Source organism: Polypterus senegalus, chromosome 1 (genome assembly GCF_016835505.1).
Source record: "Polypterus senegalus isolate Bchr_013 chromosome 1, ASM1683550v1, whole genome shotgun sequence".
In the NCBI taxonomy this organism is placed as follows: domain Eukaryota; kingdom Metazoa; phylum Chordata; class Cladistia; order Polypteriformes; family Polypteridae; genus Polypterus; species Polypterus senegalus.
The window spans coordinates 167342049-167358033 of record NC_053154.1 but is presented as its reverse complement, the minus strand read 5'-3'; the positions used below and the strand labels follow the sequence as shown (position 1 = coordinate 167358033).

General features: G+C 39.1%; 1 protein-coding gene across 1 annotated transcript in view; it reads right to left on the bottom strand.

Moving 5' to 3' along the window:
• The window catches only part of slco2a1 (solute carrier organic anion transporter family, member 2A1), a 109739-nt gene extending 97547 nt beyond the window's left edge, over positions 1-12192 (bottom strand). The window contains exon 1 of the mRNA XM_039762359.1: positions 12008-12192. Coding sequence (XP_039618293.1) covers positions 12008-12070 — 63 coding nt within the window. The 5' untranslated portion in view covers positions 12071-12192. The remainder of the gene's footprint in view (positions 1-12007) is intronic.
• Positions 12193-15985: the final 3793 nt, after the last annotated feature.

Genomic DNA, 15985 nt, shown 5'->3' with positions numbered 1-15985 from the left:
TTTGCATTCATTTGCTTATTATTCCATATTGGAAACATGCTCTACCAGATCAATTCTAAAAAGTAACACATCCAATACCAATTTCAATAATAGTTGATACTAGCCAACCCGCGGCGTACCATACGCCGCATAATCAGGCCGGTTTTTTAATGATTTTTAAGCACAGGGAGAAAATTAACATTTGAAAAATCGGTAATGTAATACATCAGCAAGAAAAGCAACATTGTAACAATGCACGGAACGAACCAACACACAATCTTCTGAAGTGACTGAAAACTGGAGCACCGTCCTCGCGCCTTCTCCTGCCAGACGGAGGGATGGGGGTGCACGGCGCGGAGTGTGGAATGGGAGGAAAGGAGAATGACGTCCATTCAGCTACGTCCGTCATGCTAGTCTGCTGATTTCACCTCCAACTCGTCAAGTCGCCTTCTTTACATAGTCCAGATGTACCTGTGAGTGACGTAGACTTTTCATTGCTCTGTGCGGATCTGGCTGCTTTTCTATATATAATTCACCAAGATACCCGACCACGGTAGTAGCAAGGTGGGAGGGGGGTGTGTACAAAGGGTTGGGACGCAACCAGTAGGAGCGTAGGAGTCGCACTTAGTGGGAATTCCACGGTTTGCAGCCCGAATGGGGTTCAACGGCTTACCCACGCCGGGTCGACACACGCTCAATGTCATGCATAACTATTTATTGAATGCTAAACACTTCTGGAAAGACAGGGTTGTCTAAAACGGGTTGGTGTGAGAATACAACAGTAAGCGAATGAAAAGATGGAACTCTGGAGAGAACAAAATACAAAACAATAGTGAACCCGCAGCATAACAAACGCCGCATAACTATTTAATGATGGTTGAACACTTCTGGAAAGATACAGTTGTCTAAAGAGGGAGGGTTTGAGGATACAACAGAATGAGAATGAAAAGAACTTTCATTGCTCTGTGCGGTTTTGGCTGCCTTTCTATATATTTCTATATATAATCCACCAAGACACCAGATCACGGTAGTAGCGAGGTGGGAGGGGGGTGTGAACAAAGTGCAGGAGCATCTAAGAAGACGCATGTTTGTCGCTGAAGCGAATTGCTGTATGTAGCGTGTAAAACAGTTTGCTATGGTGCACGCGGTCATGCGTCGTAACGAAAACTCGGTTTTTAAAGACTGCCTACTTCATTGTGGTTTAACCTCAGTTGTAAAGGAATGTTTTAAGGACCCCATGGGATACCCCTCGGTTTTGGCTGCTTTTCTATATATAATCCACCAAGATACCCGACCACGGTAGGAGGGGGGTGTGCACAAAGGGTAGGGACGTAATGAGTGGGAGCGTATGAGTCACATTTAGTGGGAATTCCACGGCTTGCAGCCCGAATGGGGTTTAACGGCTTACCCATGCCTGTCTGCGCTGGGTAGACACACGCTCAATGTCATGCATAATTATTTATTGAATGCTAAACACTTCTGGAAAGACACGGATGTCTAAAACGGGTTGGTGTGAGAATACAACAGTAAGTGAATGAAAAGATGGAACTCTGATGAGAACAAAATACAACACAATAGTGAACCCGTGGCATAACAAACGCCGCGTGGCTCAGACGTGCATGTGGACTCTTACCGCAGACGAAACGTACTAACTGGGTGGTCGGTGAGTTTTTGCATCCGGGCAAATGGGCAGGCAGTGTGAATGCCTAGAGAGCGAGGGTAGACGGCGGCCAGTGAAAACGGAGCGTTGGTGGGCAGGAAAACGTCTTCCGTGTTCCTGCAGGAGCATCTAAGAAGACGCATGTTTATCGCGGAAGCGAATAGCTGTATGTATCGTGTAAAACAGTTTGCTATGGTGCACGCGGTCATGCATCATAATCGAAAAGTTGGTTTTTAAAGACTGCTTACTTCATTGTGCTTCAACCTCAGTTGCAAAGGATTGTTTTAAGGATCCCATGGGATACCCCTCGCAAACCGTTTCACACGCTGCATATGGCGATTCACCTCCGCGAGAAACATGCCTCTATGAACAGTCAATGCACATGACATTAACCTGACCTGCACTGCATGTGGCCCCTACGACAGACGAACATAAATGACGCCATTTTTTCTGTGTCGTCGCGTCCGAGTTGGTGGGCGTGGCCCTGCGAGTTGTCGTCGTATCCAATGGTCTTGGAGTTGGTGGGTGTGGCTCCTTCCTGTGTGCGCCATAGGTGTCTCACTTGTCGGCAGCTTAGTGAATCCACGTCCCTTCCGGCGTGCTTTTCATGGTTGTCTTGCCTTAGTGAATTATATATATAGATAGAATATTGTCAAGTACATGGTGCCAAAAAGTAACTATAAAGAAAATTGGTGACCTATAAAGTGATTTGTCATTCATTTCAGAAACCCCTTATTCTAATCGAGGGATGCATGGGCTGAAACCTTTCCCAGCAGGTTTTGGTCAAAGTCAGCAACCAACCTTGGAGAGGACGACAACCATATGCAGGACTCACTCATTCTCAGGATCAGTTTAAGGTTACAAATTAATCATTGCTACATTACCCTAATACAAATTATACCACACCAAATACTAATAATAAACAAAATGAATATACTGTATTAAAAAAGCTTCCTTGCTGGCAACACATGCTCACATTAAATCTGCGTATTTCTTGCTGAATCACTGCCGAATTCAGTGACCCTCTTATGCTTGTATGACAGCTTCATTTATTCCTTAAATTATGAACTAAAAATGCAAAAAGCAGTGTTATCAGAAAATGGAAGGAAATATTTGTATAAAGTCTATTTTCAGAACCTCTTTCAATATTAGGGGGGGGGGGCTAAGTATTATCTTGGAAGAATTGGGATTAAGGTAGAAAACATCTCTTGATGGGATGCCAGTGTATTACAAGAGACATCCATTCACACATCTTTTTTCACTTCCAGACCAATTTTGAAGTGCATGTCACACAACACAGTGACTGGACCAGGTGCCCAGAGATATGGGACAACAGCAAAGCTACAGAACTTCTGTATCTTTTTTTAGAATAAAGTGCTAAATCAATATTTAGAATGTAATTTCTCTTCTGTACATAAAGATGAAAAATGCTCCAAAACATTTGTTTATAAGTATTTTGAATATTATATGAATACGAATGACTTTTGCAATTTACATGTATAAAGTACAAATGCCTTTTATGGCTTTTCTCAAGATTCACAATCCTCAGTCAAAGCTACTTTTTAAGCTTCCATCTTAAAGCTTATTCTACTTTATTTTCTAGTTTTGTGGGTTACAAATCTCTTTGATCATTTTTATGTAAAGTTGCAGCAACTTTTTGAAAAATCAGTGTCATTGCAATATACAATAGAGCTGCTCTTTATCCTATTGTTAACTTTGACATAAATACTTTAGTGATTAAATATATACTTACAATAACAGTATAAATCATTTACTTTATTTAATCTCAATTCTTTCAGTCTATCCATAAAATGCAGATAACCAAAACAATGACAGCATAAGTGCCAAGGCACCTGTCATGCTGAGCACTTCAGGCAACACAGCTGCATCACTTACATTGAAAAATGAGATTTGCTAAGCATTGGAAATACTTTAATAAGGAGAGAAAACATCAAGCCTTGCCAAACACTGATAATTCAATATATTTTAGACTCCTGGCCTGTCGACGCTATTATAAGTAAAGAGTTAATCTTCCTCCTGTAGTATTATACCCAAGACTGCCAAGTGCACTTTGGGCATAGGAAGTTGAATTGGGCAGCTGCCCTCTGCTGACAGACACCATGCACAATGTACACAGCTTGTACCATCAAGGAGGAGTACATTTTCTTTGATTACCCGAAACAGTTGGCTACTTGTTCAGATTTTGGTCGCTCACTATTATGTATAAAGCAAAACTTTAAAAAAATCAAGACAGTGGCTCAATCCTGTATACTAGTTTTATGCTCTTACCAATGTGACCACACAACTAATCTATCAAATTCTAACACACTGCCCTTGAAATCAGGAATTTTCTTTGGTCCTGTGACCTGTGGTTATCTATTTAGTTGCATCATCTTATGGGTGATATTCTAGATGTCACTTTTTAAGGATTCCTAGGGGAAAGGCATGGCATGTCTGACATTCATTACCCAAGTGCTCTGTTTCTTAGATACATTTCAATTCTTGTTTTTTATGCTGTGGGTTGCTGGCTACTCATTCATTAATAACAGAAATACCTGCCATAGTTATACAAGCCTAAATAAATCTAAATAAAGTGACCCTGTAAAACTCAGAACTCCATCTTTCTGGTCATACTATATTGGTTCTCCTCTAAACACTGTTATATCCTCTTTTTTGTTATTCCTAAGCTCTCTTCATTGCGTGTTTTTTCCCAGAATATCCTTAGGCGGAATCAACAAGTAAGGCCTAGATAAGTAATCTGTACATCGTAAAAACTTGCTTGCTACAAGAGGTATTACATAACTGAGAAGCTGGACCATTGTGGATCAAGTAAAAATGCAGTTCAAACACCATGGCAAATCCAATGTAAATCTTGGACTTGGTTAACCTCTGTTCTACACTCATACACCCTCCTTTAGTAAGGTAAAATTACAGTAATAGCAGTTATAAAATTTCAGTACTGAATTTGTTTAACAGTTATTTGCACAAAAGCGTAACAATAACTATGAGCCATTACTATCCCTCCCCTATTCTGTTTCTCTTCTCGGTATCCTGCTGTTGCACTTGGTGACCCTCATCTACTTCCAAGATGATTTCCTGCCCATGGGAAATTACCAGAGATACTATGAGAACTGGAAATCAAGGTTAAAATAACTGTATCATTTTATTACACCATCCAGCAAATTATTTTGTACAATGCCCATGACAGGTTGGGTGGCAAGTTGGCCTTTTTTAGAACCATGGATGTGTCTGATTTTGCATCTTCACCAACTATGGACCCCCAGACAATTATTTTTTTCAAGGATGCTGTTAACTAGACTTTTTGTTATCCTCTCCTCTGTTGTCAACTGGCTAAATGAGTACGTTAAGTAAATAATATAAACTGTTGATGCTGCAAGTCTGGATTTGTGTCTTTTATGCAGTGTTGTTTGAATAGGCTCCAGCTCCCTGCAATTCTGTTTAACAAAATGCAGGTTTGGAAAATGGCTGAATAATACACTAAGTAAAGCATTTTTGTACTAAGAACATAAAATGTCTATTGCTGGATGGAAGCCGGGTCAGACATATCTTGACAGTTAATAAAAAAGATGGATGATATATTTTTTCTGCCCATGATGGATGAATAAAACACGTTTAAAATATGCAACTCATGCATTTTACAAGAAAACATTAAATTTTGCCAGCAGGCATATTCTTTCGCAGCAAACAAGGCATACTTGTTTAAATAAACCCAGGAAAGAAAGAAAATAAGCTCTTGTGCAAAACTACCCAATGAACCTCGATCTTTCATATTAGCTTATCAAGATCAAATCATTACTGACTCTTTCCCAATTTATATAGTATTATTATCACTGTAAACGTTTTACATTCCAGGCACCAAAACAAACAGACGTACTTAGTGTATGTTGAGCCCTGAGCAGCTGCATTGAAAGCAGCATTAGAAGTGTTGACATACTCTAACATAACTCACACAAAAGGCAACTGACAAGCAAGAGCATGAGGCAAAAAAAGTGTGAAATATTAGCAAACTGTTTATTCAATTATTTCTGCATTAATAAACGGCTTGCTTTCAATAAGAGTTGGGGATCATTTTGTCTTTATTGGCAGAGCACAAGCCCCATGTTTAATAAGATATGTGATTCAGTTTAATACCACATCTAAATTGTTGTGCTTCTTAACTCCATATATGACCGATGTGACAACAGACTATTCCATGTTGTAATAGCTCACATAGTAAACTCTGCAGGGTTGTAGCATGTTTCACTTGTTTATCATCTTACATGTATTTGACCGGGAAGTATACTGCATTTGCCTGCTGTAGAATAAAAACAGGAAGATATCAGTCTTACTGGTAATTCCATGGGAAGAATGTGCAAATTTCTCACCCATCCTGGGATTAGAACTCAGGCATGTAGAGTTTAGAGGCAGCAGTGCTAACCACTGCACCAAAATGCTGCCTGTAGCATTCAACTTTATTTTTAACATCATATTGTAGAATATATAGCATATCAGGAACACTTCTCTCTTTCTCTTTATACTTGTATGGAAAAGCACTAGGTGATAATACGCATTACTACACATTACTCACACTCCTGCTGATCATAAGTCAAAATGCAGTAATATAAATTGTTTATGCTAGTTTTAAAATGTACAATTTCAGTGTCACTGTTACTCATTTATTCAGTGATAAAAAAGGATCAGAAATGGTGAAAATACGGGTGCCTTCCAAGACTTGCAGCCCTTTAACAATTTGCTGTAAGTAAGTACTTAAATAAAGTCTGTTCAACTTATTATTAGTTAAATGTATTTTGCATTTCTGCTCGGCCTACAATATGCTCTCCTATTGTCTTGTTTATCTTTGTTATGCCTTTGTACTCATTTTCATTTACCTCTGCCTTTCTGCATTAATGAGACTGTGTATCATATTTTAGGGTTGCAACCATCATAAAACCTTAACACATTCTTTTTTCAGTACCCACCATACCCTGCCAAGTCCTAAGACCCAATGCCTGATGCTCATGTTTTTAGTGAAAACACCATGCACCTAAGGTGGACAGTCTCAAGACAGGTATTGTATCAGATCATCTGATAACTCAATATCATGTCTTTTTCTAATTGAGCCGTTGTTTAACATGAAGGTTTACTTTGCTGTAGCCTTTGTTTCCTTTACAAATTTTATGTCCTCTTTAGTTTGATCTGGGTTCTATCATTTACCCCTTCCTTCAAAATCCTCTCAGACGGACATGTTCTGAACGCAAATATTATCAATGTGAATGTATGAATGTTACTCTCTTTCTCTCTCAGTCTCTAAAAAAGTGTAAACTAAACCACCAACAACAGTATAAAAAAGCAAGCTCATCTAGCATTCAATGGCCACTATCATTTCAAAGAGCCAGGAAGACTAAGCAAGACACTCACAGCCACAACAGCTCAAGCACTAAAGAGAAGAGGGCTACAAATAAAACACTTAATCAAGATCAGCCCTAAAGGAAAAAAAACAGAAACATTTTGACTGGAGATAAGTAAAAGGAAACAATGGCTGGCTTACTGGACTCAATTTTTAACTTGAGAATCAGAGACTGTATTCTTATGCATTTGCATCCAAACGCCTTTGTATTCATCCAGTTACCTTCTGGATGCTTTCTTGATCGCTACAGCATTTAAGATGGCACCATGAAGCAGTGTTTTATGCTGCCACTTTACTGTACAGACCTAAAAAGTTCTGATTCATCCTGCCTGCTATTCATGTGGAATTTTTACATCCTCCATACTCCTATGGCCTTTCCTACATGATTTCTTATTCCCACCCCAAAATTCTCAAAGATATTTAACATAACCTACTTAAATTTGCTTAATCTACCACACAATCATGGTGGTATGGGCAACTTTAGGGGCAAGATAAAAATCAGCCTTGGACAGGTGGCCAGTTCATCTCACTGCCCACTCATACAGCTCACACTGTAATGCAGTTTGCAATTTAAAGACATGTCTGTACGCCTAACAGTAGATTTCAGTTGGCCCTGTCTGACTGGTTGTGGGTGTGAGTTGGACACTTTATCTGGGACTGGCTCATGCCTTGTATTTGTGCTGAAAAGATAATAAATGGAACATGATTAAAGAAAGAGGAAACTACCAGACCAAGGGCTTGTTACACATATTTTCCCCTTTATTCTATACCATATATATTCAGAGTCACATATAAAACTGCTTGAAAACAAGTTATTTAAAACTTGCCAAGAATGCCTCTGGGTACAGCCCATCCATTCATTTATTTTATAATCTGCTTATCCAATTCAAGGCTGCAGGCAATATATGATGTATTTAGTGGCATTAATTATAGTTGTAATGGTTTATTAGGCCAGAGCTTGAAAGGCCTAGAAAGAACATTTAGATGGACAAAGCACAGGAACATTTCTTGGTGTAAATAAAACCTTTCCCATTTTTTGTCTACCATTTTAACTCTGGGAAGTCTGTGATCCACAGTCTGCACTTGGCAGGCTCTGCACATACAGTATTAACTAAAATGATTTAACTTACACTGTTTGGGTATGACTGTTTGAATGCTGTTTTTGTATTTAGAACCCTTCTTTATTTAGTTAATGTTTAGGTGCTTACAGTGTTGATGACATTATGGATAACACAAATCCATCTTAATAAAAGATGTGTGTCCTCTAGTTGCTATGTTTCTATCATTCCAAAACATGGTGCATCACAAACAATAACAGTGATTTTAAAAGTCCTACACCAAATGGCATGGAACAGAGACATACTGTATGCATTTGCCATTTTGACAGATAGCGCTTTACAAACATTTGTGGTAATGCACTGCAAACAGTAATGCCAAGGTCTGTGCTGATCACTTAGACTGGCAGCACAGCTAATTTAATGATAATCTTATATAAAGCATATGCAAGGGTGGCATCAAGTAAAATGATGGTCACTCACAGATGGGAAAGACACTGTTTGAGCGAACGAAAGAAAGAAAGAAAGAAAGAAAGAAAGAAAGAAAGAAAGAAAGATTACCTTTGTCAGCGCAGAAGACCAAGCCCTTGCCAAGAGAAAAAGAAACACCCTTTAGTTTTTTCAGCATTACAACACAACATTCTCAAACCTGGCTAAGTTGATGGTCAAGGATGGCAGCACTGGACACAGAACAGGAATCAGTTCTAGACCATCACATAGCGCACTCATGCACACACCCAGACAGTTAATTTAGAGTCACCAATCACCTTAACACAAACATCCTTGGGATATGAAAGAAGAAACAAAGTGCATTAAAAAAACCAACATAGATACAGGGAAAATGTGCACATTTTATATAGATAGCCATCAAAAGCAAGATCTGAACCCACGGTTCTGGAGCTATAAGGTAGCAGTGATAAAAACTGCACCACCGTGTCATCCCATTAAGTATTTAATTATCTTGAAAACACAAAGTGTGTGTGTGTGTACATTTGTAAACTAAACAGCCAATAAGCAGCAAAAATAGTTTTAGTTTTTTATTTATTGCCATATTAGATAGTGATCCAACTTCTGTTGGGGCAAGGTTGACTGTCCAGCATGCACCTTGTGAAAGAAAAGAGAGACATTCAAGCACATCCTGAGCAGTTGCCTGAAAGCATTTGGCAAAGGGAGCTATTGACGATGTCATGACCAGGTGCATAAGGTACTTAAAGAAACCATCTTTAGTTCTAAAGACTAGACCAAATGCCTCAGACCAGTGAGGCAGAGGATTGTCATTGTCACAGCAGGAGATAAGCTGATAAGATTAATTTAGACCTGGGGAAGCAGCTTCAAGTCATATTAGTTTCAGAAACATCCAGGTAGATGGTCATGCTGGAAGTCGTAGTTCCTTGGGAGGACAGGATGGAGGAAGCCCATGAGCACAAGAGAGACAGGTATGTAGGGCTGGAGGAAGAGTGCAGCAGACATGGGTTACACATATGGTAGCCTTGTAGGCATCACAGGTGTGCGCAAAAGTAAAGCAATCGGAGACAGAGAGAGTATAAAAAGTCTCCAGAAGGCTGTAAATTAACGGGAGTGAACCATGGTTACTTGCTACTTAGGCGCTAGCCGGGAACTAATCATTCCTGGCTGGGTCGCCTGGGCCAGAGTATCTGATATTGAAAGACCCAAAACACCTGATGACCCTACGTTATATTACTGATGATGTGTCCAAATGCATCAATAGATGTAACCAGAAAAGGGACGAAAAAGAGTGTCTAAAGAAGAGATAACATGGACACCAGGAAGATGTGCAAATTTCACATTGATAGCCACCACAGACAGAACCTGGAGCTAAAAGGAAGCAGTGATAAAAACTGCACCACTGTGCCATCACATTAAATAAAATATTCATTAATTATCGCTAGAACATGAAGTTTATGTGTGCTTGTGAATCAATTGGATCACAGACAGACAGAAATAGTTTTAGTTTTATTATGCAATTGCCAGATGATTGATAGATAGATAGATAGATAGATAGATAGATAGATAGATAGATAGATAGATAGATAGATAGATAGATAGATAGATAGATAGATAGATCCATTTACTGTTAAAAATATTTCAGCAAAAGCATTATGACCAAGATAGATAAATAGACAGACAGATCTTTACTGGTGCCCAGGAGGAAATTTGGATTTTTATAGAAGCTCTTAAAATAAATAAATAAACAAGCAAACAAAAAAATTAATAGATATGCACAGAAACAAAAAGAGAAACAGTAAGAAATAACTGATGAAATTAATATAGAGATATCGTAAATATACGGAATTTACACTGAAGACATTTTTTGAACTTCAGAGAAGGCCACTTAAATTTCAATTCAGTTTATATATTTAAACATGTAACATTTTCTTCATTATTGTATACTGACTATCATATTCAGTATTGTATGTTCTAATTGTATAGTTTATGGAAATAGCAAAATACTAAATAAAAATAATAACAACAATAAACCTTATGGCATTGCTGAGGTGCCACTGCCACACTGCTTTGCAGTCTTGGATCTACTTCTCAGCCTGGAAACTGCCAATGTGGAGTTTTTCTGTTCTCCCTATGTCGGAGTATCAGAATTCTCCCACATCCCAAAGATGTCCTGCACATATAAATCTAAATATCACTTATACAATGACCCATTGTGATAGAATGTGCCCAAAGATGGTCTTCCCACCCCAAAACCCACTAATGAAGCAGGCACTGGATCCCCATGACCTTGTATTTGACAAAAGGGTTATAAAATGGATGGATAACACTTAGGGTTAGGGGGCACATGAGCTGTACCAACAAAGACCAAGTGCATCTTATGGTGGATGCCTGATAAGTGGGGGCAAACACCAAAAAAGGGCACATCATCGTCTTTTAAGCCCCACTGAAAGCTCACTGTTGAAGGCAATATAAAAAATATTGCTTGTTTAGTGAAGTGGTCAATTAGTACTCTTTTGCTGCGCCAATTTGACTGGTAAGTACAGACAGCTTTGTGGGCAGACCTTTATCTTGTAAAGAGTTTTGCAGGAATGCTTACTTTGGACTACTCAATGTATTATCACCTGCTTGTTCTCTTACGTAGTAAATTAGACAACGATGAGTCCTTCTTAGATGATTTAACGCTACTTCAAAGCATTGCTTTTTTAAAGTAAACCATCAAGATCAGCCTGATAATAAAAAAAAGTTAAAAACATATAATATCGGATTGAAGATAATCAAGATAGCAGTTTATTTACACCTTGTAAAACCCGTACCCGTGCCCTGCTTTCCATTCCTGTTCTTCCAAATCAACTTGAACTTTTCACAAACGAAGGGCGCTGGAGCGCTTAAGCGCGCTCTACTATTATTATTATTATTATTGTACAAAGGCTAAGCAAACAGGTACTAGTACAGGATGTAGCGAAGATTAAAGCCAGTTAATTAGTAACACTGCTATGGCAAAGAAAAAAAAAGTTGTAGATGACCTAAAAGTAACAGAACAATCAATTTATGTGCAGAACATGAATGTATTTATTTTCTTGCTTGGACTCTTCTTTTATTTTGCGCGAGCACCGCCTTGCGCTTTTCATGTTTTTGTTCCCAACGCTACAAAAGATACCTGTTTTGTCCATCCGCCTTTGGTAGCGCTTTGTGTGAAAGGCGCTATATAAAATAATGGTCTACCCGCGCAATGCAAACCTCCTCTCGTTGAGTCTTACCAGTACCAAATGCCGCGTACTAACTGCAACTCCGCGTCGTCCAGAAAACTTTCGTTGTGCCACCTGCTGCTTATTTTTCTCAGCACAAGAAAATTACTGATGACCGTCCGAACAGTTAAGACCTGATCACTCGGAAAGTAGCTGTAGGCAGACAGGTCGCTCGAGTGGAAACAGCACTTACCTTAATGTTGGAGAAGAACGCGTTACGCCAGCTCTTCCGCGTGTCCTGGGCGCACTGTCCCATCTTTGCTCACGACCCGCTGGTCCCACGCGTGCTCGAGGTCGCCTCGGGAGTTGAAAGGTTCGAAGTCTGGAAGGAGCTGCAGCCCTACGGTCGAGAAGTGATTTTGAGCGCCGCTATCATAACACTCGCAGTTTTATGATGAGCGTTTCTGATGCAAGTGCAGACTCAGCCCACTCAACTTAACTCTTTCAGCTCTTTGCTTCAATCATGACCCCCTCTCGCGAAGACGCCTTTTTTTCTTAATAGCCATCGTAGAGTATAAAGGGCAGTGCTGCCTCCAGCCAAAGCGGAATCTCTTGCCCCATCTCTTAATCCACTATATTAGTTTTTCTTAAAATAACTTTAATTTGAACAATAAACGTTATAGAAATAATACATGAACAAAGAATCACGTAATACAAAGTTAGCTAGACTTTTTTTTAATAATCAAAACATGAAAGTGAATATTTATGGACATCTTCAGTCTTTTTGTTGCATATCACAACACGCATCTACAGTTTCTGAAGGCAAAGTCATTTATGAGGGTCATCGCCCAACTGCTTCTGTGCAAGGTCTGAGTTGATGCTGATGATTGCTAAGCTGCTTATGCTTTCTTGTGCCATGGATATCTTCAGGCAGGTCTTGATTAGCTGAATTTTGAAAAACTGGCAACTTAAAAAGATAACTGCTGCAATCTGGAGGGCAACCCATAGCTAGCTAGCTAGATAGATAGATGGATAGATGGATAGATGGATAGATGGATAGATGGATAGATGGATAGATGGATAGATGGATAGATGGATAGATAGATAGATAGATAGATAGATAGATAGATAGATAGATAGATAGATAGATAGATAGATACTTTATTAATCCCAAGGGGAACTGTTGTGTTTAAAGGCAATGATATACCAACTGATTCATTTCCTTTATAAATGAAGGCCTAATTAGTAATAATAACATTAATTGTCCAGGATAGTAATGCTCTGTTACTCTTTGTTACTTGATTTAGCCAGCTGTATCACTTGAGACCTCCAGAGCTTTGCTCCATTGAGGAGGCATTTGCTTTGCATTATACAGTATGTCAGTAATGTTACGTGATACACATGGCTGAACAATGGTTAAGTTTAGGGTTGTGGGAAAAGTTGTCTGACTCAAGTCAAACAAACCAGGTAACAAAAATTTGCAATCCAATAGGTTGTCCAGCAGAGTTCCTGAAACGTAGAGGTCTGCGAATCTCCAAGGAATGCCAATTCCTCTGATCAAGGGCACTTATAAAGTGTACCTCAAAGAAATGAAAACGCTTAAATCTCATAGTCAAATTGCATTAAATATTTGTGCTTTGTTTGCTTGGGTGCTTGGTGGGGTAAAGCGAATGGCAAAAGCAAGGTTGAAAGTCTACAAGACAGATATGTCTCTTTTAGGGTGACAGTGTAGGAAAACAAGAACCGTTAGCTATGTCAGAGAAGGGGCACTAGAAAAATGATATCCATGGAGAAAGCTAATACCACCCCATGATCTGTAAGCATAGGCCGCTAAACTTAATGTATAGGGGATTGTACATAGTGGTCAACTCAGGAGGGGGCCTTACCCCCTACTCAACCCAGTGTGGCAGAAGGTGGCAGCAGAGATATCCAGTCTATGGCCCAAAGAAACAGAAGACCTACACTTTGGGAGAGCTGGCCTTTCAAGAGCTATCAAGCTGTGCTTGAAACTTGCCAGTAATCTCCAGTACAGGCACTTTCACGCTCTGGCATACATAGGCATACTGTCACTTGACTTCACAACCAGCCCGTATTTAGAAAAATAATCAGCTCTTCCACTGAGCTTAAGCCTGCTTCAAGGGGAACTTCCAGTCTATGAATTTGTTTTTATATACTGTATTAGTACACTTTCGGACCTCTAAGCGGCACTACCACATTCCTGCTATCTAATATTGTTTCAATAGGCATGAGCCAAGAGAACAAGGTGAACCACCAGTTCTTTTTTCCACTTCAACTACTGTGAACAAGGGTTCAGTGACCTAATGATTGAATTCTGTCCCAGTGTCCAGCAAAAATGACTCACCTTTGAACCTGGAAGTGACCCCAGTATATATTCTGAGGCTACAGAAGTATTTGTATCTATGTGAAGGTAAGTACGTTTGGTGGTCCTTTAAAAGGGTGCAAGCCGCCAGGCAGACAGATCTGCTCAGTAATAGGCTTAGGAGGAAACAAGACTTAAGTTGATTTACTATTTTCTAATGTATTGTGTTATGCCTTTTCATCCAAGTCCTGTGTATTTATTATTAAATGAGGGGGTTCCTCCCCCTGTTCGCTTCGCTTGCTCACCCTTGAGTTTGGTTAACCGGATATACAATTTAAAGTGATTGTTATTTTCATGAGAATTGTTACATATGGATTATTTTCACTTTTACTTTAAATCTTTAGTGAAAACAATATTTGGAATTCACTTTTCTTCAAGATCACATTGAATTTTGATTCTGTGTTGGGACTTACATTGTGACAACGCAACGTATAACTGCCTGTGAGTGAATATCATTTCTTTCTCTCTAATAAATAAAACTATTTTTTCGATTGTTTGTCCATGCTCTTTCTTCTTCACTTAGTCGTTGACGTGACATCTGGAATGTATAAAAATACTGTCCTGGTAAAATTTCTCAGAGTTGAGAGCGCAGGAAGTGTGTCTGACAAAAGCATTCACACGACTGAGGTTAGATGACCGTGGTCTTTTGAAAATGGTTATAAGTATGGCGTGACTTGAAAGAATCTAATGGCAAATGTCACTGCTTCACGGGACTTGCTTCCAAAATTTGTAAGTAGACATGACTCGAAAGAATCTCATGTTAAAAATCTCCATCTCACGGGACTTCATACTGCACTAACATTTTTGGAATCTTTTAATTCTAGACGATCTACAAGTCTCCAACTTAATATATTCAATCTCTTTTCGCTGTTCCATGATTTCACTGAGTAATAATTTTCATTTGTTTACGCTAATGCGATCTTTACTATCCTTTTTTTGAGACTTTAGAATTTTTGTACTTCCATTATCTCTAACATGCTCTGCATGTGTACCGCACCAACGTTTTTGTGTCATCTACTCTTTGTCTTTTACTTCCAGCCCTGGGTGTGGTTAAATATCTTGGCACAAAGACTCGTTTTGCGGGACGTGTAAGTGTCTGTCCGAAAAAATCATGTCTCGTCTCCTTCCAAGATTTTTTTTATAATAGAGCAATATAAACACACACCTCTTCATACATTTGTGGCTTTCTCTGCATAATTAGGATGTCAGGAGATGTCTGAAAACATTCTGTTCTGATTTGTCTGGTTTAGTCATATAGTGCCCACTTTCGAAATAAATGAAGTAAAATATTTACTTAAATCAAAGATTCGTGTCAGGATTCAAGTTCAGGTCCTTTATCTCTTGTGAAAAGCCAATCAATTTTAGCTACATTGTCATTACGTTTGCCTGAGAGACTGCCAAAAGGGACAGATCACATTTATCTATGAACCCCCTCACTACAGAAACATATTATCTATGGTAATGATCAAAGCTTGGGAAATCCACAAGAGTAGACAAAATCCTACCTTCTAACCCAGGTCTTTTCCTGGAGCACTACCCTCTTTGTGCATGGAAAAAATATTGTCTGAATTATATATTTCTTCACCCAAATGAATGTTAATATTTATAACTTTGTTTCACAGAACTACCTAAAAAATAAAATGAGCCCCACCTCTCCGCCATATTTGTTTGAGAGGGGGATTAAGAATGATGAAACATCTGAAATGATGGTAAAGGCATATTACGCCATTAAGAAAACAATAACATGGCTGCTTAATCCTAGTCAGGCCCAAGGAGAAAGAACCCCCTGTTGGCATTGAGTTCAAGACAGGATCCAACCCAAAACAAGGTGTCAGTCCACCATAGAGCACA